This window comes from the organism of the source record quoted next, unplaced genomic scaffold (assembly GCF_019419815.1).
Source record: "Pyrus x bretschneideri cultivar Hongxiangsu unplaced genomic scaffold, Pyrus_bretschneideri_v1 Contig18, whole genome shotgun sequence".
NCBI classification, from domain to species: domain Eukaryota; kingdom Viridiplantae; phylum Streptophyta; class Magnoliopsida; order Rosales; family Rosaceae; genus Pyrus; species Pyrus x bretschneideri.
Genome location: NW_025999479.1, coordinates 4,197,652 through 4,219,701, shown reverse-complemented (window position 1 = coordinate 4,219,701; position 22,050 = coordinate 4,197,652). Strand labels below are relative to the sequence as shown.

Genomic DNA, 22,050 nt, shown 5'->3' with positions numbered 1-22,050 from the left:
TGAAGTTGACAAAAAGGACCATAGCTACATATTTTGATGAGTTAAGCGATCAATGGTAATGAATTTTTAGTTGAGGAGCTATTACTCTAATTTGATTAAAATTAAAAAACCATTACTACAAGTTACTCTACTATTGAGGTAGTCTGCTCTCTGCTGCAGTGCTGCTCTCTCACTCTGTCTGCTAGTAGGACAAATAACAGCTAGCTAATTGGAATGCACTGGTATGTTTGAAGCATCAAGACCTTTGAGTGATTAATTATTGCGAGCATCGAAATTGGGTAATGGTTTTGCATGACTAATAGAAAACTTGTTTCGTATTGCGCACGAGTGATTTGTCAAGTTTCCCCTTTCAAATTTTTTTTTTTTTTTTTTTTTTTTTTTTTTTTGGAATTATGTAGTTGGATGGACAGTTTAGGTTTTTTTTTTAAAAAAAAAAGACAATTAGCGGTAATTTACGCTTATTCACATTTTTCCGGCCCAGACAGCCTAGGTTTTTACCCCTCTTCTTTTCTTGATTTCACAAGAAAAATATTATGAATAACGAATATAAATTAATTATAATACATATCAGTAAGTAACAAAATTTTATTCCATTGCAAGGTGACCTTTGAATTCATTTTTTTCAAAGAGTTGTAGAAGATAGTCCATTTTTTCTTCCATGTTTTTTTGGCAGATTTTTCTTGCATCCCGAGATTTGAGTTAGTGTTCTCCTGCGGAGGGGCTTGCGCTTTCGGGGTGCTGTTCCACTCTCTCAGGAGTAGGATTTGGTTCCTCAGACTGTGGTTCCTCAGTTTCAGATGATGCATTTGTAGCCTTAGGCTTTAATTTCAATACCAGACTCATTTATTAGTAAAATAAACCACAATTAAGCAATTAAACTAGTATTTGCAGATACAATATCAACACTCATAACAAATTAAAACAAGAACTTCCATTAAAATGTCACTAATGGCTCAAGTCTCGTAAAAACATGGGAAGAGTAGAGTTTTGGAAAGAGTCAAATAGATGGGTAAAAAAAAAAACAAAAAAAACCGACATTGAAACCGAAACGATAAAAATCGAACTGAAGACAAACCAAATCGAAAAAAACGGAAAGGAAAACCGAATTCAATGGAACCTGGTAGTGATTTCGGTTTGGTTTTCAGTTTTAGCAAAAAAATGAATTGATCTGAAAAAAACCCGCGCTTACTCATAAGTAGTTGGACTACTCCCCATATTGTCAATTGGATTTATTGTGTAACCTCAACTTTCTTCATTCTTCCCTCTGCAACAATGATCAACTTGTAGACATTTACACTAAGGCTTTATCTAAATCGAGAATCAAATACTTGCAGTCCAACCTTTCTCTTGGTTTTCACTAATTTAGTTTGAGGGAATGTATATAGACATAACATAAGGATCCAAGACAGGAAAGCCAACTAGATTCTAGTCATCATACAGTTAGAAGAGCAACTTACATGGCACATGTACACCGTTACTGTGAAGTTCCATGCTAATGAAATAAGGACATGAGGACCAAAACTTATACATATCTTTATTTTATTTATACGAGACAACACTATAACAGTTTACCCATGCCATGTAAGTCATTTTTTACAACTAAAGTCTAATTTTAATCAAGGTTCTAAAAGATGTTAAGCGTTAGTCGGGGTGGTGGACTGAGGTCTAGCGCCTAGGCAGTCTAGGCAGATTTAAGTTAATATATCATATATCGTATAAATAAACTAAATTTATCTAATAATATATAAAGTGAATAATATGTTATTTTTTATAAGAAGAATATAGATATGTAATGTGAAAGTTGTAAGTGTGGTGTGATTCTAAAAAAAAAAAGAAGATAATAAAACATTATCCTAATAATTTTTATGTGTATTTATTTAATGCTGGAGTGGGTAATTGTATTTTATTCTTTTATTATAATTTATAAGGCCTCGGAAACCGGAGAGTTGGTTTTTGAGACTTGAAACGTGGAAAGCTTTTGATTTTGGGTTTTTTTCCTCTTCCTTCTTTCTTCGATCGCTCCACTTAATTCTCCATTTATTATGCTATACAAAATTTCTCAAGAAATCCAACAGTTCACAAATTGTAGCCATTGAAATCCAACGAAGGTGGGGAAGCCACGTGGCTCCCTAACGGTAAGAAAACTGAGTACGCCACGGGCCTCTTTTTCTGAATTTTTGTCGGCTGACGAGCGCCCACGCACGCTTGAAGGCCACATGCTTGACAGAAAAAAATATAAAAAAGGCGGTTGACGTCTTCCTGACGTCAGTCTACGTCAAACTTCCTTCGGGCGCTCGAGCCAGCACGAATCCACGAGCCTCTCCCTCGGGCCTGCTTGGGCTCACTCACCAGCCAACACTGCGCTTCCTCCTTTGGGCAATCAAGCCCTATTCTGTAGCCAGTCCCTCGAGCACGAGCTCCCGCTGGAGCTGCTCTTAGGTGCTTTGGGTGGAAAGTTGTGCACCTACGTGAAAGTTGATGTGCTAATATTGATTGAGTTGTACTGTTTTTTTTTTTTTTTTGTAAACTGTTGCATTCAACAGTGTAGATCGGCTATGGATTTTTAGTGACTTTTTATTGTTGGACATCAACTGTTTAAACTATATAAATTAAGATTTATACTATAAGAACTTTCTCATTGGAGACAATATATAATAATCTAGGTTAATGTGCCTATATCCCCAAAGGTTCAAATCTTAGGCATTCCACAGTGGTTTAGGTGAATGTGTTGTCTATATATAAGCGTCAGGCACTATGAGTCTGATTCGTATTGTGGTAGAAAAAAAAAAATCATTGTTTTCAATCTTGACGAATTTGTATCTACAAAACAATCAACACCTTTGATCAAAGACCACCGCTTCACGCACCCATGAGGTGGGTCGGGGGGTTTGGCTAATGGATTTACAATGCCTAAATTAGTTTCTCTGAAAAGAGTAAGTGTTTAGGGCTTGTATGTGTAGAAAAATGCCTACCAAAATTTGGTGGAGGTTGAGGTATTAATAGGAGGTGGCCGGCCATGGGGTTAAGATTTTGCCCTACACATGGCAACATCCTATTAGCCAAGGTGTGTCACCTATTGGATGAATGAGGAAAGAATATTCCCATGATATTAATTAGGAGAAAATATCTTAGGATAATGGTGGAAGTATCCCCAATTGATTGTGATAGGAATTTCTTACTTGATTGAGTTGATCATCTTCAATTAGGAATGTATTAAAGATAGAATTTAGTAATTAACTCTATCTTTAATACCTTTGACTTTTCCATGCCACGAACTAGGGGGCTTTAAGCAGTCATATTAGTTGCTTGAACCTTTAGGGGTGTTAAGCTGCGTGTAGGAGTAGTTGAGGGTCCTGCCCATTTAATAAAGGCAATCTTATCTTCCTTGAGAAAAAGTTTATGTGTCGTCTTCTGGATTTCTTGGATTATTTCTAGCTCCACAAATGCTCCACACTTGTTGGGTTAAAAGCAGAAAATGGCAGTAGGTGTAGAGATCCAAGTTGCTTAGGTATGCAGAGAGTTGTTTCCCAATTTGATGTATTTTTTTCACCTTGTTTTGGAAACAAAGTATTCATGGGATGAGGAAGCCAATTGCCACCAAGACTTATATAAGTATGTCTTAAGTAGAAGGCTAAATAAAATCACAGAAAAATTTAAGAAAGAAAGAAAAGGGTAAAGAATATTGTAAACCTCTCATCTAGTTTTCTTTTTTGCTTACCCCTTCGAAGAGTTGAATTTTTCTTCTTTAAGTTTCTAGAGCCTCAGGGCTTGGTGGAATGGCTCAATAGGGGCTAAGGAAGTGATTGGGTAGCCACGGGGATGTGGTGTAGGTAAGGCAACTTGCGGGAGTTGTTTCGGGTTGTGGTGCGATTGGTTGGCTAGGGCCAAGAGTTGGCTCAGCCCGAGCCGAGGAGAATTACACGAGGCTATGCTAGTAGGTTAGCTTGCTTACTGGAACTTTAGTTGAGAAGAAGTCCTTCTACTGCTTCTGTAAAGCTTGATGTTGAACTGTTTCCACTGTCCAGGTTCTGAGATAAAGTGAAATATCCAACTGTGGCTAAGTCTGGATCGGCTTTTGAAAAGCTCAACACTACGAGAAGTAGGGGAAGAAAGTCTGTCACGTGGAAAAATGAATTCAGTTTTTAAAGAGGCATCAAAGTCTACTCATTCTGCTATTACCACGTCTATGCTGCTTGCCAAGAAGGACGGAATTGTTTGAGTTTGATTTTTCAGCTATCATAGATGGACCATTCGAGGATAGAGTTGCCAAGATTGGAGCTACTGAAGATGAAGAGTCAGATGAGCAAACTACTGAGTGTGAAGTAGCTACTGAAGGCAGGATGGCTGCTAGAGAGCCCAATGTCATCCAAGCTACTAAATGAGTAGTCTACTTTATTTAGCTTGTGCCGGATTTTAACGACCTTTGTGCAAGTTTATCAATTACCTAGAAATTTAATAAATTGCTTTCTTCACTCTACTCCATTTTTATTTTTCTTGAAACTTTGATTGCTTAAAGCATCTTGCAAAACTTTTAGCCGGAGGATCGTTGGCTAGGCATGTTGTTTTGAAAAAAAAAAAAAAAAAAAAGACGATCCCATGAAGTTACTTATGGCTGTGAGCTTTGGCTTTTTGGGGCAAAGTCAAGCTGTTTGAGTTCGTCATGAGTTTTTGCCCTTTAACTATCTGCTGCTTAGCTAGTCTTTGAGTATTCGATCCTTTGAGCTACGTGCCTACATCACAACATGATAAAGATATGTGGGATATGAAAATTGTTAACTAATCACATAAAAAATGTGTAGTTGTGTAGAAATTCATGGGAAGTTGGCCCTTTCCTGCTGGAGAGTAAACCCATATGGGTGTTGAGGAATTAGTTTACCTTCTCGCACTAGAGAGCTTACCAGATGGGTGTCGGGGAATTAGAATATCCTCTCGCATTGGAGAGCAGACCTATATGGGTGTTGGGTAATTAGTTTACCCTATTGTACTAGATAGCTTAACTAGATCGGTGTCGGGGAATTAGTTTACACTCTCGCACTAGAGAGCATACCCAAATACGTGTCAAGGAATTAATTCACCTCCTCGCACTGGAGAGCTTAATAGATGGGTGTTAGGAAATTAGTTTATCCTCTCGCATTGGAGAGTTTACCCAGATGAGGGGTAAGTGAGTAGCGTCGTGAGCTAGTCCCATACTTTATCCAAGTGTTGAGCCATCCTTGAACATTTTGCCATATACCCCCTGAGGCTTGGTTAGTGGTCAGCTTAGAATCTGCTTCGATTGCAAGTTTCTTCACTACTAAGTTTTTTGCTAGCAAAAGGTTGCTATAGAAAAAAATTAAATAACCTTATTTAATATCAGCAGTTGGATCTGAGATCAATGGTCCACGTTATTCGACTTTAAAAATAAAAAAAAACAGTTAAAAAAATCAGAAATGTTGCCGTTGTGCCACGTGGCGCAATCTGGAGTGTTGGAATTCAAATTTGTTTAAATCCAACAGTATAAATTAATTAGGTGAATAAAAAATTAAAAAAAAATGTAAGAAATTATTAAAAATCCGAAAAAAAAAAATTTGAAAAAAAAAAATTGATTTTACTTTTCTATAAATACCTTCTCATTATCTTTTGCCTTATACCACAATTTCTTATTTTCTCATCTACTTTCAACCGCATTCCTATCTTTCTCTCAAAGTTTCAATCCAATTATTTTCCCAACAAAATGACTAATGGTACTTATTGGACGCTTCTTGAAGATATTGCGTTGTGTACTAGTTGGGTTGAAGTTACTCATAATTCACTTAAGGGGAATGAGATGCAGTTGCGAGAAATGTGGAGTCTTATTCATACCATTTATCTTGAGAAAATGGGTGGGAAAACAACCAAAGAATCGATGTCCAATCGTTGGAAATTACTTAGCCAATCGTTTAGTATGTGGAGAGACGCCTTGGCACAAACTAGTGGTAATCTTTAAAGTGGGGAAAATTTAGCGGATCAGGTAACAATATATTATTTATTTGTTTGTCTTAATTATTTGTTAGCTACTTTGATTATAATGATTTGTTTGTATTATTTATTTATTAGCTACTTTGATTATAATTATTTGTTGGTATTATTTATTTGCTAGCTACTTTGATTATAATTATTTTTTTTGTATTATTTATTTGTTACCTACTTTGATTATAATTATTTTTTCTCCCGCATTGTGTGGGAACTTCAAGCACAAGCTTGGTATAATGCCAAAACCAAAACCAAAAGCAAATCATTCACCCGGTGGGAATGTTGGAATATTGTCAAAGATTGTCCTAAATTCAGAGTTGTGCTTGTCAGTCCAAAAGTTTTCATAAACAGCACCCCTCCACACTCTACACCTGATCATGCCTTGCATGTTCATAAAGATGATGCAGAAGAAGTGCCAAAAACGCCCCCTTGAACAAGCGTCTAGGTCAACCCGTTATCCAATTATGCCTCAAGGTAAGAAGGCTTCAAAGAGAAAAGGGAGTGCTTCCAAGAATGATTATGCAAAATATATGGAAGAACTTGCTCGCCAAGGTGAATTGAGCTTGGAGCGAGAAATGGTGAAATTTGAGTCTGATAAGGCTAGAGAGGAGGCAAAAGTTGCAACTGTTGAGAGAGAATTTCAAACTAATGAGAGAGAAAGAGAGCTACTTAGGCAAGAAAGGGAACAAGTTAGAGAAGAAAGAATGACTCAACGAGATCATGACACTATGAACACGCCTTTAGAAGGGAAGTCACAAATTCTAAATATTTTTGGAAGTCGGAGAAAGTGGACGTGGTGTGAATGAGGCATGCAAGAAAAGAGAGAGCAAGAGGAGATGGTCCTAGCACGACAAGAGAAGATCATCCTAGCACCACAAATTGGTTAAGTGATGATGAATAGAGTACTTTTTGTAATCGGAACCCATAATTTTCCAATCACTTTGGGTTGTAATTTATTATTTATTGAATAGAGTACTTTATGTTGTTTCCAATTTATTGAATTTAGTACTTTATTTAATGTGAGAGTAAATTGTTTTAATTTGGTAATTTATTTATTATACTAAGAGAATCTTTATTCAAATGACATAAACACACCAAATAAAATTACATAAACATACCAAATAATAAAAAACTCACTAAATGAACTAAAAAAAAAAACACAACAAATAAAATTAAATAAACACACCAAATAAAAACAAACACACTAAATGGACTTAAGTACATTGAGCTTGTTCTAATTCCCACAGGTGCTCTATCAGGTCAATTTGCCAGACATTGTGCATATATGGCCTTTAAAGTGCAGTATATCGTTGAATGACCCTTTTATTGTAATGTCTATCCCTTTCTAATTGACACACCCTAACCGAGGCCAGGGCATGCTGGCCGTCACGTGGAAGTGACGTAGCTATGTGCACAGTGCGGAAGCTAAAGGAAAATAATATAAAAGTACAAATAATTTAAAAACTAGCAAATATAATGTGATAAAGTATGTGCTAGCGTAAGTAAGTCGCTGAATTCAGAGCCTACAGCCTACAGCAGTCCAAAAGAAACGATACAACAATAGTGCACCCGAAGGTGACCCTACATAGGTGAGTGTCTGTCAGAAATGCCAGGACGTCCTCTGGGAAAACCACCAAACCCGCTAAGCTACTAGAACCTAGAGGGGCGCAAAACAAAAGCGTGAGTGGGCAGAAACAAATTCTTTGAAAACCATTTCGTAAAATACATTCTAACCCTTCGCCGTAAAACCTGTATACTTCCCAGAAAATAAACATATATGCGTAGGTATAAATATGCCAAGTATGCTCAAAGGTATGCCATCATGCTCAAAGTCTCATAATAGTATGCATGTGCTCAGGTATAAATCACATCAATATCGTGACATCTGAGAGCCGGAGTCCCCTAAGTGACCTGTACGGCTGAATCTAGAGCTCAAATCTCAGTTTCCATAACTAAACCTGCCCACGAGTCGGAACCACCTAAAGTGGTCTGTACGACAAGCCTGGGTGTAAAACATATAAACGCTCTAGTGCTACGATCACGTGAAGGCTATGCGAATAATCGCGGGTCACCTACGAGTCGGAACCACCTATAGTGGTCTGTACGACAAGACTGTGCACCTAACTTGGATTCAAGCTGAGCATGTGGTGCGGGAGGTGAACAACACGTGAAGGACTGTGCCCTACTCTGGGCGGGAGCACTAACACCGGGGGTGCAGGTTATGAGCTCTCTAAGCATCTCTAACCACTATTTAATGCAATCGTTAAATAACGCTTACCTGGCACTTACCTATGCCTCCACAACACCAACATATATATATATATATATATAACATATGCATAATCGAATATATAATTAAACGTATATGCCACTAATCATGCATAACCACTAATTACATAAAAGGAATGGCATATAACGAAGCATTCATACTAAATTCTGGGAAATAATATGTATATAGGTATATACGGAAAACAAAAAGCCCACTCACTGGTATGTGGAAGGGTCGTAGCCCCCCTGCCTCGAGTGTGCATGCTCGTCCTCAGGATACGTGTCACCTATATGCGAATTAACTATAAAAACGTTAACTTTAAAACACATAACCGTCCATTCAAAATAACTTCTCATACATTGCTCAAAATGGACAAATGAATATACCAACGTGATCTACACAACCTCAGGATCACAACCATATTTTTAAAATAATTTTTGGACCTCTCACGCGCCCCCACGCGCCAAAACAGGCACGGACCCACGCGTCCCCACGCGCGGCCACGTGCCATGCACACTGATGGCGTCAAGTGACGCCGTCAGGAATATTCCGTTAAACCAACGGAATATTTCATTAACCCTAAACTGACGCCGTCACTGCCGTTAGGAATATTCCGTTAAACCTAAACGGAATATTCCTGTTTCTTCTCCGGTCAGTCCCCATCGCCGGCGCCGTCGCCGTCGCCGGAAAACCTGTAAATCGCGATTTCTCGCTTGTTTTCCACCTTTTTTCACGTTTCTTGCACCAAAATCAACCTTAGAACTAGTAGAACACGATCCTACAAGTTTTTAGGCCTAAAACTACAAGATTATACCTGTCCAAATCTCCAAAACTCGGCCAACTTCAAACCAAGCTTTCCCGACGTCCAAATTTGTCCAACGAAGCACTCCCAAGCTCCTGGGAACCTCACAAACACAACTATAAGCTTCAAATGTCCAAAAACTCATTAAATTAATCTTGCATGAACAGTACTTAAATCGGAGTTTAAGAAATCGACGTGAAAACGTCGATGTTCTTACCTGAAAATGGTACCACTGGACTCCTCACAGCCTCACAAACTTGATGGTGTACTTGGTTCCCTCGATCTGTCCAAGTTTGAGGGGTTGTGTGAGTGTCCGTACGTTTTTGTTTGAAGAAGAAGAGGAATAGAGGACTCGGGGGAGAGAGAGAGAATATGACAGAGGGTGAGGGATAGGGACAGGGTGTGTGTGTGTGTGGTCCAACTCTGGCCAACACCACACAAACAACCAAAACATAACAAAAACAAACCAGGGGTAAAATGGTAATTTCACACGTACGTTTCTGATAATTCCGGGACGAGATGTCACACTAATGGCTCGTGTTGCACGAGTTTTTCGGTGGCGTCATGAGCACAATATATTTGTGTTATGGAATTGTTTGTTGTGTCTGGCTCATATTCATCAATAGCATCATAATCGTACTCATCTTCCACAATCATGTTGTGAAGAATAATGCACATCATCATAATGGATCGAAGCGACTCTGCAACAAACATTCTGCTAGCACCCCTAACAATAGCCCATCGAGCTTGAAGGATACCAAAATGACGCTCCACATTCTTCCTGCACCCATGTTGACAGCTTGCAAAGTGTTTTTCCTTTGCACTTCGCGGCCATGGCATTGTTTTGACAAACGATGACCACCTTGGGTAAATACCGTCTGCTAGGTAGTATGGCCCGTCGTACATATGTCCGTTGACCTAGTACGTGACTTTTAGTGCCTTTCCTTGTAGCACATAGTTGAACACTGGGGATTGGGCAAGGACATTGAGGTCATTTTGAGCTCCCGGAACCTCCAAAAAGGCTTGCCAAATCCATATATCAAAAGGTGTTACCGCCTTTAAAATGATATTTTTTGCTCATTTTCTGTCCCCATAAGCGCCTTGCCATGCACTTGGACAGTTTTTCCAAGTCTAATGCATACAGTTGATGCTTCCAATCATCCTAGGAAAACCTCGTATCTCACTCTTCTTCAGAAGCCTTTGCAAGTCCATTTCAGTAGGTTTCCAGAGGTACTCTACGGTGTAGATAGAGTCGATTGCTCCACAAAACCTCATCAGGGATTCAAGAATGGTTGATTTCCCCATCCTTACTATCTCGTCCACTTGGTCTGTAGATGCTCCATATGCAAGCATCCGCAAGGCAGCAGTAATTTTTTGCTCAGGAAAGCGACCCATAGCACCAAAAGCATCCTTCTTTTGCACAAAGTAAGAATCATGGTTGCAATTTTGTTGAACAAATGTCGTTCCTTTCTATAACGACGTCTAAAGTACGTATCAGGGAATGCACTGTTACAGACAAAATAATCGTCCAAGAGTTCTATACCTCGTCATTGCCTGCTTCTATCAAGGTTTGTAGAACAGCTGGGCTTACAGATCTGAGCCACTGCTTGGATGACCCGGTGGGAATGTAAGGTTCTGGCCATTCTTGCTTCGTCATCTCTCCATCTACGCTCCTCATCATCTTCCATCTCATTTTGGGCCACTTGGAGATTGAACATTCCTTCTGAATGGTTAAACAATTCTTCCTCTTGTTGATCGATTTCCCACATCATCCTTGAGGAAGAAGAAGACATTGAAAGAAGGAAGCAGAAACTATGAATAATGATACAAATTTTGATTTTGGTGAAGAATGAGGCATAAACTATGAATAATGATAGAGATCTTGAGAAAATTGGTGTGAGATTTGTGAGGATGGATGGTGGATTATATAGAGGATTCAGAAAGGATTAGGTTGTAGATAATGCCATGTGGCATGCCGTCATTTGTTAAAAATCTGACCAAATTGTGACACGTGGCGCGCCGTGATTGGTTAAAAATCTTATTGGAAATCCATCACCAATAATTGTATTTTCGGATAATGACATGTGGTGCAACGAGAACGATTAAAAATCTTATCGGAAATCCATCATCAATAATTGTCTTTTCGGATAATGACACATGGCGCAACGAGAACAATTAAAAATCTTATATGAAATTACAAATAAAATTATTTTGTATTATTTTATAAATAAAAAATAGTAATATTTTATTGCCAATTGCCAGGGCTATTCAAGTGCAGGGATGGAGATACAAAAGGTGATTACTGTTCATTAAGGGCAGTTGCTGTTCATTAGGTGGATAGCATAGTGGATAGCTCTAGGGGGCCTCCACCATGCTAGAAGTGCTCTAATGGCTCCACTTGGTTCCACAGCTTAGTCCCTACATGGAGTCCTCTAGGAACTTTTATACAACCTCCGATGAGGCCCTGTACTATAGGGTCTTGCTTAGGGTTCCAATGGGAGGCCTTGGACCTCGTTTATATGGACCATACGATGGTGCGGACATGTATAGGAACAATATGCTCTTGCTTAATAGATAGCCAACTTAAGCATCTCGTTGCATGCAGAAGTAATTCTTACATATATTGTCGTGTATATTGCACGACAAAATTTGATTATGGTGTGGATGTAAAATCTTTGCCAGCCTACGTATATTGCTCATGTATTTTATCATGGTTAGCCTTGAGTGCGGAGAAAAACTTGTGCACTGGTGTTTGATTAATTAGAAAGCTTTGAGTTCTCGTATCAAGTGAGATCGGTGTGATCAAAATGTAGAAAATCTCATATTTTTGTTTTAACTTTCTTGCAAGTTACGTAGTCCAAGCGTTTGCACATAAATTTTTCTCCCCAAGTGAAACTTTATCATGCAACATTAATCTCATAAGATAAGAGGTAGAAATTTGATTCATTCACTGCTCATTAGTGATTATTTCCAAAACTATCACATCAAATTGTCTAGTAGCTTCAACATAATACGGTGTAACTTATCTGTCGTTTCTATCACCTTTCACTATCTGCTTTTGCCACTTGTTCAATTTAATTATGGTTGACAATAATTTCTTGTGGACATTTTTGTTTTGATATAAAATAGAAGTGTGTTATAGATACATTCATTTTTATTTTTTTCACATTTTTAATTTTTATTTGTCTGATATATAAATCGAAGAAGATTAAATGATAAAAATTAATAAAAAAATATAAAAAACAAAAAAATGTGTAAACTACATATCTGCGTCTTGCGTCTCAACCTCAAGTAACTTCTATTTACGGCTAAACAGAACTCTTCTACCGCTTTCGCTTTCTGTCAGAATTTGACATCACTTAAAGATGTAGGACAGGATATTTAACTCAAACATAATTTGACCAAACAAAAATCTCGAATACAAATTAAAACTCAATAACATAATTTGACCAAACAAAAATCTCGAATACAAATTAAAACTCAATGCTACGAATAATTGAAGAAAATCAGATAGAAGCCAACGCCGAGCTTGCACTTGCACATGCAAAGTTTATTTCGCAAATAATTAAGCAAAAAGAAAATTTGCTCGTTCAATTATTTAGGGTTTGTTCGAGTAAATTCATATCAAGAATTTTACATGTACGAGGCAAAGAGCCAAAAAATAAGAACAAAATTTTGAAAAAAATGTACATTCATCGAGCACACAATTCAATACCCAAATGAAACATGTCTCCCCGACGGGAATCGAACCGAGTCAGATGGTCTGATATCTCGGTCACCAAACCGAGCCGACTCACTCAAACTATGTCTCCTCATGGCCACCACCAACTTACCGTCCCCCTCCTCCTCCTTCACCTTCGCAGCCTTCACCACCGTCTCTTTAATCAGCCTCCAAAACCCACTAACCAGATCACTCTTCACATTCGGCACCGCCAGAAGCCGCCCTGCGCACTCCTCCGACCGCTTCAAAGCACTCAGCAACTCGACCGAGTCGCATAAACTCAGACAACTCAGCCTCTCGTCGAACTCGTTGACTCGGACTATAGTTTCATTCATCGCACAAATCTGGTCCTCACCCACCAAACCCAAAATCTCCATCACCAATCTGTTCCCGTCCAAATCCAACGACTCGGGCCTTCTGCAAATCTCTTCCACCAGACTCACCAACGACTCGGTCTCTCGGACCAACTCAGCGTTCATAAGGGAGGAGACTCGGTCCTCCTCCTTTTCTTTATCCACAGTGCAGGAATTGGATCCGAGGAAGAAACCCAGAAGCCGAGATGTGAGGAGGAGGTTCTCGACGTATTGAGCGTACCATCGGACCCAGGAGGAGAGTTCCCAAGCTAAAGGGGTAGAATCGTCTCTAAAATTGGAGAGGTTGAGGTAGTTTCTGCCCCCTGCGGCGGGGTAGACGGCGAGCTGGTCCTGGAGGATGAAGGAGCCGTACTTGATCACGTGGTGGACGGCGAGAAGGCACTTGAGGGCGACGGCTGAGTCGTGGGTGGTTTGGAGGCGGTCCATAAGGGATTCGACGGCGGCGGAGGCGGTGGCGCGTGAGCTGTTGCCAAAGGAGAGGAGATTGGCGAGGTGTTTTTGGGGTGGGGGTGTGAAGGGGTCGTGGGTTGTGGCGCGGAGGAGGGTGACGTCAAGAGAGTAGGGGTAGGTGGACACGGCGGAGACGGATAGTTTGGAGAGGATGGCTGCTTTGCTTTGAGAGGCTTTGTCTTTGATTGCCCCCATCAGGTCTCTCATCTTTCTTGTTTTTCCCATGTCATGTGTTTGTGTCGGCCACGGGTTCATCGGTTGGCGGGTTCTGATATGAATATCGGAATAGCATCCTCTCCAAATTTTCTTTGTAAGAATTCGAAGGATTAATTAATCGTGTTCATTCATCATATATCGTACGGTTAGAAATTTTTTAATTTTTTAATTTAAAATTGAATATCAATAATATCTAACGAAAGCTGACCACATAATGCATAATAAACAAACACAATTGATTAATCCTTATCTGAAGAGAATCCTTGTTCATGAATATCAATGGCCTTGTCATATTTTATATATTTATTGTCGAGAGAGAAAATTCTAATTTAAAGACTTTCAACTAATTCATTACTTTTTTATTATTTATGTTGGCCAATTTGTTGGAGGAAATCTTTAATTAAGTGTATTCAATGTTGGAAATTTGTCCTAAAAGCTAATTATATGATGATACTTTACAAACATTTCACATGTTAAACTAATCTAGTTTATTATAAAGGGCAAAGATTATTGTTTAAAGCCGTCTCATATAAATGTTATATGCTTAAACGATAAGTCCAAGGAATAATATGTAATTGGGAGAATGTGATCAAAAGAAGTTAGATTCATGTGACCATTCTCTTTCGTATACATACCCTAAACATTCCTGATCAAAGGATTGCCAATTGGGCATTGACAGTCTATTAAGATCAGTACGTGCTATGTCTTCTCTTAGAGAGAGTGACTGATTTCGAGTTATTGGTGTGAATGACAACAAGACAAGTATGTTGGTGCTCAATAGAGAATGAGTTCACTAAACGCGATCAACGAGGAGTTTTCATACTCATGTCGCACGAGAATTCATGGTTGAGATAATGTAAAATAGTCTTTTGTCCTGAGGCATCATAATTGTCTTGTGGTTAGGTCCTTGATCTTTGACTATGTTAAAGTCACTCCGTCAAAGGGTGTCCATGACATAATTGGGGTTAAGCCACGTGAATGCACAATAAGGGATCTCTAACCTTCAAACTGTTTGAGGGAGAATACTTTATGATATGATTAAGAATCTCTGGCCAAAGTATGAATGATATTTAGGAATTCGTTCCAAATCACATTCAAGGTAATCATATAAGTAAGAGAATGACATTGGATAGTAGACATGAATAAACTATCAAACCAAACAATGTGGTCAAAAGTATTGTATTAGAGAAAGACCGTATTGCATTGTAATCCTAAACTAAATAGGTTCTCCACCTCTTCTGATTAGCTTGGATAGCCATGATATACTGCTAGGTGTCACTCATGGTTTGTAGAAGCCCTAAAGGTGTATAATCACTTAAGGGAAAATTGAAAGTATGTTTCAATTCACAATCAATTTAAAGAGTTCTAATCGCCCACTGCCTCGCTAAAAGGAACCTAATGGATTGTACACCGTGTAAGGTAGTGATTGAAGAAACAACGAAAATAAGTAAGGATAATTAAATGGTTTAATTATTTATGGCTATGTGATGCGAGAATTATACGCGCACAAATTAAACCCTCTTTTTGACAATTGTAGTATGGATGTAAGTAGGGATCGTTCTGGACCGGGGATTAGGAGGGCTTGCTAAAACCTTCTAAATTGACTTAAGAACGTAAAAACAATATAAAACACTCAACTAGACTCAAAGAATGCAAAACTAAAATTTAAAACATTAAGACAAACCAAAAGACTCAAAACTAATTTTGGACGAATTTAAGATTATGGCTTGATTCAGAATACTTTAAAACACAAACTAAACAGATTCGAAGCACTAAAGAACAAGAAAGTAAAAGGGGGGGAAAGTTTTGAAAATTGAAATAACAAAACAAGTTAATAAACTGAGCGGAATGTAAATATGAAATTGTGATGGAATGAATGGAATGAAGGCTAGCTAAGGGGTTCTTCTCCACACATGTTATACTTGCATACAAGATTGATTCTCAGTTGGTCTTTCGATAAATTATGAAACTCAACACTCCGGATTAATTAGGTCCGCTTAAATTAACCGTCAAGTTTTCCTTAAGTTAATGAATTGGATGGGTTTGCGCAACGCAATTCACAACATTCTCCAAAAGTCCTTTACGTGAACAGCACAATAAAGATACAATCAAAGATCATTAAGCATTATGAAAACTATAAGTGTTGACGAGGCATTCGTTACTATGATGAGCATGAAACTCGTGCCAAGAATATGTTTAACACGATTGTTTATAAGCAACCTCCACTACTTGTGAATATAAGTTCATAACGATTAGGTGAAATTCACTTATATTCTAGCGTCATATTTATGCATGAAAATTAAGCGCGCATTCTTAATAAACATTCATAAATAAGCTATCAATCAAACGGTTAAACAAATTGAATCCACAACTTATGAAATTCCAACGAAAGTTAATCAATTCATATTGCAAATATAAACATAGTTTCGAATCACCCCCTACCTAAAGGGGGTTTAGTTCCTCATAACTTTGAAATCAAAGAAACACCTAAACATTCCAACAACTCAAGACTTGAATTGTATGAACGTTTAAGCACTCTTCTCTTCCATACATACAAAACAAAGAGAATTAAAATGAAACTTTGAAATCAAAGAAACACCTAAACATTCCAACAACTCAAGCTTGAATTGTATGAACGTTTAAGCACTCTTCTCTTCCTCGTTGTAGCACAAGGTTTAAGGATAGGTTGTGTGATGGTATGAAGTGTTTTGGAGGGATGGGAAGTGGTTGGATAGTGGCTGCAATGGAGGAGAAAAACTGCACAGAAAATGGGAGGTTATGCACGGCAAGGGATGTGTGTTTGTGTTGTGTGTTGTATTGTGAATGGAATGGAAAATGAATGAATGAATGCAAGGGTATTTATAGGAGTAATGGAGGGAACATGACAGCTAGGAGGTGAGTGGAAATGTGGCTGAATGTTTGGTGAATGATTATGAATGAATGCATGTGACTTGGCTAGGTTGGAAAGCTGGAAATCTGAAAATGCAAATGGGAATCTGAAATGCAAAGGTGGCCACGGTTTTGAGTGTATTTTGTGTTGGAAATGCATGTGAATGCATGTGAATGTTGTTTGTGTGAAGTGTATGTGAAATAAAGGGTGAATGGTGGCTGAAATAATGATGGAAAACAGCTAGGAAAAGTATGGAATGCATGTGAATTGTAAAGGGAAAAGCTGGAATTGGCTAGGAAGTCACGGCATGGGATGTTTTGGTGCATTGTGGCTGATTTGTTTGTTGGTTAAAGATGCATGTGGATGAATTATATAATGGGAAAGTATGTGATTGACAACTAGGATGGATGGTGGCTGCAATGATGAAGTGTGATGGTTGAAAATGGCAAGGGAAATGCATGTATTTGGACGGCAAGGATGGTGTTTTGTGCATGTGGCTGCAATGGTGTGTAATGATGGAGGAATAAGTGCATGTGGTTGAATTGGTGGTGAATGTGCATGACAAAGAATGGATTTGGCTGCAATGGTGTGTAATTGGGCTAGGATTTAAGTGCATGAAATGGACCCAAATTGCTCCCCCTTGCATGGCAAGGAATGGTGTTTGTGTTAAGCCCATGGCAATGTGATTGTAATTGGGTTAGGGCCATTGTTTTGTGTCCTCAAGTGCATACAAGGCCTTTCAATTTCATCTAACACTTGGGCTCCAAGAATAAGCTATCCATCCTTAGCCCAATAGTGCTCCAAAAAGGCCCCAAAACATTCCACAATGCATCCTTTCGTCAAACACGTCTTATAATCCTGAAAACACACAAAAGAAGCATAAAGAACTAAAATAACTAAAGAAACATAACGTAAATGTACGAGAACAAGCTAAGTAAGTCGCCTAAATATGCTCCTATCAAACTCCCCCACACTTAACTTTTGCTAGTCCTCGAGCAAAACAGAATAAAAACAAATAAACAAAACGACACTAAACACGTAAAACACAACCTAAACCTTCCAACAACCGTCTTAGGGATTTCCAATGCACATGACATGTTAAAAATCATCATTCCCACAGGTTTTAGTCATCTTCACACTTAAATACATTCTTAATCAGAGTCACCACATACTATTTCACAATTAAGCATTTAAAACCATGTTTTGAATGTAGTAACATGCCTTAGAGAATTTGCTCAATTCCTTACAAGATATGCACTCGATTTTCACTCAGAATTTCTAACTACACACCCTAATCTAGTCATATGTGAGAAGATTGATGTAAACATGAAAACGACACTCACATATATGTATCACAAAGAACGCAATTTCTGGAGTTAATAATCAAGTTTAGATATGATCTCATGAGTGGAATGCTACTACTTAGACGCGAGAACCAGTGACACCATATGCTCATACCAAGTTCAAACTCCACAAATTGAAACACATAACACTCAAGATTGAAGTCACGGGTTGTAATGGGGCTTGGGGTGTGTGGATAACAAAGAAGGGATATGGAAAACAAAGGTTCTTAAAGAAATAGTGAGCAAGGCAATTGAATCAACTTAGAATTCACTTTTGAATGAAAACTCAACTTTGGAACAAAAATGGAGACAATTTAGGGCCAGAATTGGTGTTTTGAGCCCTTACTTCAATCACTCATTCTTTCAATTTTTTTTTTTTTCAAGCTCTTTTTTCTTTCTTTCTTTTCTTTTCTGTTTTTCTTTTCTTTTGAAACTCAAAACATACTTAAGAACAAGCATTCCTTCTCCCATACTCATTTTCTTGCATAATGTAACTCAAAAGGAATTCATTTAAGTCATGCTCACTATCTTCTAAGAACAAAGGTGTGGATTGTCCTAAACTAGGCTAGGTGAGGATAGTGTGGGTTGACAAAGAATAAAGGCTAAACAAAGCTCAACGGGGGTAAAACTTACAACATATACAAAATATGGGAAGTGAGGCTATTTGGCTATGGTGGCAACTACACAACTTCATCTTGGTATATGTTATGCAAATCAATAACATGCTTTGAATGAAATGGGCATGAGTTCTAGCATTTGGAACTATATGATGAAACGCCTTCTAAGTAGTAACCAAGCAAAGAATAATGAGATCATGCAACGACTTTAGAAAACAAGAAATCACAGATTATACTCTCCAAAGAACGTTATAGGCTCAAGTCTCTCAGGGTTGTAGCGTTTGTTTGAGTTCCTTCCTTCAAGCATGTTACATAACTAATTTTTTTCTTTTATAATTGCATGTGAAGTCATACATTATAACCATGACCAAGCATATACCAAGAGTAAATCAAACTTTTCTCCATGTTTATAACTCTTTTCAACAGTCATGCAATTAGAAACCAAATCCTTATCATTGTGTTGGAAGGTGACCTACGACACAAAAACAACTCAAAACACTCTTTTTAGGCTTTTCAAAACATGTTTTTCAAATTTTTATGTGATTTTCGAATTTTTAAGTCAAAACACACTAAACACACTTAAAAACAGCAAGAAACAACATTTAAAGTTTATGGTGGATAAAACCCTACGAATTTGCATCAAAACACTTTAATAACTCCCCCACACTTAAATCAAACATTGTCCTCAATGTTAAAAACCATATTAAACACAAACATATAAACAACAATTAATAATACTAAACATGGCAGAATGTATCTAACAAAGAGAAGAGTTTAGAAATGCAAATCTGGTTGTGGAGTGTTCGTTCCATCTTCTCCTTGGTCATTGCAGTGAGGCTTGGATCTTTGTGATTCCACAGGCTTACTCTTGAACTGCGCTGCTCCCATCGTTGATTTTCCTTTGTGCTACTCTTGAACTGGGCAGCAGGCTTCCTTTGGTCTCCTCCGAAGGTCTGAGCTTCCTCCTCTTATCTGTTTCTTTGTTCAATCTCTCCAATTCGTATTGAAGAGGGTTAGAGGATAGCTCAGCAAAGCTAGGTAAGCAACCAGGGAATAGAGTCCATATAGACTCCAAGTGCCGGCTGATTGCTTCTTTCACTTTGCCATGCAAATAATATCAAAGACAAAGGAAAAGACAGGGAAAGAGCATGATATGAGATACCTTTGCTTTTGCCCTTGATGATATGAGATACCTTTGCTTTTGAAGAAGCGGTGAATGAATCAGCACATGTATTTGTTGTGCTGCTTCCTCCTGGATCATCTGTTCTCCAGGCATCTGGTATCATCTTTGGGGAAGAAGAGAGAATGGAGTATCTCGAAAGGCTTTGCTGGGAGTGCACCCTCAGAGGTGAGAAAGAGTTGGGCATTTTCTTCAGTTCTGTCTTGCCAAAAAAATGAAGGTCGACATATATAGGGAATTCAATAGCAAGTGGTGATACTGTGCTTTTACCGTTGTCGACAGACATTTTGATCCCGCAAATCCGGCTTTTTGGAATAGTGGCGACTCTTCGATCTTTGAAGACGCCTCTTTGATAAAGCTGCACGCGTTTTCTGAAAAGCAGATAAAGCGTCGCCGAACTTTGCGCTTGTCGGCTAAAGCCGTGTAGTTGCGATGATGGCCTCCACGTGTTGAACGCGATTTCTGAAAAGCCAAGGCTTTTTGAATCGGTGGACGCGTTGCCTTGGCTTTTTATAGAGCTATCGATCACCGCCAACTCACACACTCTGAAGATTTTCCATTCTTGAAACTTGTCTCCGGCCCTTTGAAAATCTCCTCCGTCCACCCCTTCTCTTTTAACTTTGTGAACAATGGCTAGCTCATCCAACCCATCGAACCTTTGCTTAGATTTGAGTCTAAGCAGTGATCCGGTCACGTCTCATCAGGGTAAGGTATGGTGCCCGTCTTTCGTATCTTCTCATGGCCCTCTTACAGATGAGGACTCTATGATGACGGATCCCACAACGGCTACGATAGTGGCTCGGAGCCTCCTCACTCCCAAAGACAATCAGCTGCTTTCAGGACGGTCCGATGAGTTGGCCGTTCAAGAATCCCTGGCTCTGAGTGTTCAGTGCGCTGGCTCTGTGTCCAACATGGGCCAACGCCTTCTTGCTCGCTCCCGACAGGTTGAATCCTTGATGGCGGAGGTGGAGAGTCTTAAGCCGGAGATCAAACAGCTTAAGTACGAGAACCGAAGTTTGCACGTCCTTGCCAACAATTATTCAACAGGCATGAAGAGGAAGCTTGATGAGCTTGATGACCGTCAACGGCTTGCAGCTTTCTTCCAGAGGCATCTCTTTCCTGGGTCATCCAGCGTTCCACCAAGGTTTGGGGCCTTGAATGATCTATCTTTGGTGCCTCCCGCTCTTATGCCTTCTTCTCCGATGCCTCTTGCTCCGAGACCTCCTGTTCCGATGCCTCTTGCTCCGAGACCTCCTGTTCCAATGCCTCTTGTTCCGAGAGTGTTGCCACGTAGTGGGGCCTCAAGTACACAACCTTTGTGAAGACTCCATCTTTCTGCCATGTTTTTATACAATTGTAATTTCTCAAAAATTAATGAGCAAGCTTTTTTTTTTTTTTTTTTTTTTTTTTTTTTTTTTTTTTTTTTTTTTCAACGGAAATCAATAAACAAGGTTTATTCACTATATTGGGTTGCCTCCCAAGTAGCGCTTTCTTTTACGTCTTGCAGCCGGACGAAGAATCCATTTACTCCAAATTGGAGCCCACGGTACCCAAGGGGGTGTCATCCACGGTGTGCTCCACAAAGTTCTCATAATAGGCCTTCAAACGATGCCCGTTCACCTTGAACTCTTGACCTGTTTTGAAGCTACGAACTTGGACTGCACCATGAGGAAAAACGTTAGTAATAACAAAGGGTCCAATCCAACGTGAACGTAATTTACCCGGAAATAGACGAAGACGAGAATTAAACAACAACACTTTCTGTCCAACAGAGAAGGACTTGGTGCGAATCATCTTATCATGAAAGGCCTTCGTCTTTTCCTTGTAAAGGCGAGCATTCTCATAAGCTTCATTCCGTATCTCCTCAAGTTCATTCAATTGAAGCTTACGATGAATTCCCGCTGCATCCACATCCATGTTGAACTTCCTCACGGCCCAATGAGCCTTGTGCTCCAATTCCACAGGTAAGTGACATGGCTTGCCATAAACAAGCCGAAAGGGAGATATTCCTATGGGTGTTTTGTAGGCGGTCCTATAAGCCCATAATGCATCTTCTAGCCTTAAGCTCCAATCTTTTCTTGTTGGACCCACTGTCTTCTCAAGAATCTGTTTTATCTCCCGATTCGACACCTCGGCTTGCCCGCTTGTTTGAGGATGATAGGGTGTGGACACCCTATGTGTAACGTTGTACTTCTTG

General features: G+C 39.0%; 1 protein-coding gene across 1 annotated transcript; it reads right to left on the bottom strand.

Annotated features, from left to right (window-relative positions):
* Positions 1 to 12,573: 12,573 nt before the first annotated feature.
* LOC103965285 (putative clathrin assembly protein At4g40080) lies at positions 12,574 to 13,934 on the bottom strand. Its single transcript, XM_009378320.3, has one exon. It carries the CDS (start codon positions 13,860 to 13,862, stop codon positions 12,771 to 12,773), a length of 1,092 nt encoding a protein of 363 aa, XP_009376595.2. The 5' UTR covers positions 13,863 to 13,934; the 3' UTR covers positions 12,574 to 12,770.
* Positions 13,935 to 22,050: the final 8,116 nt, after the last annotated feature.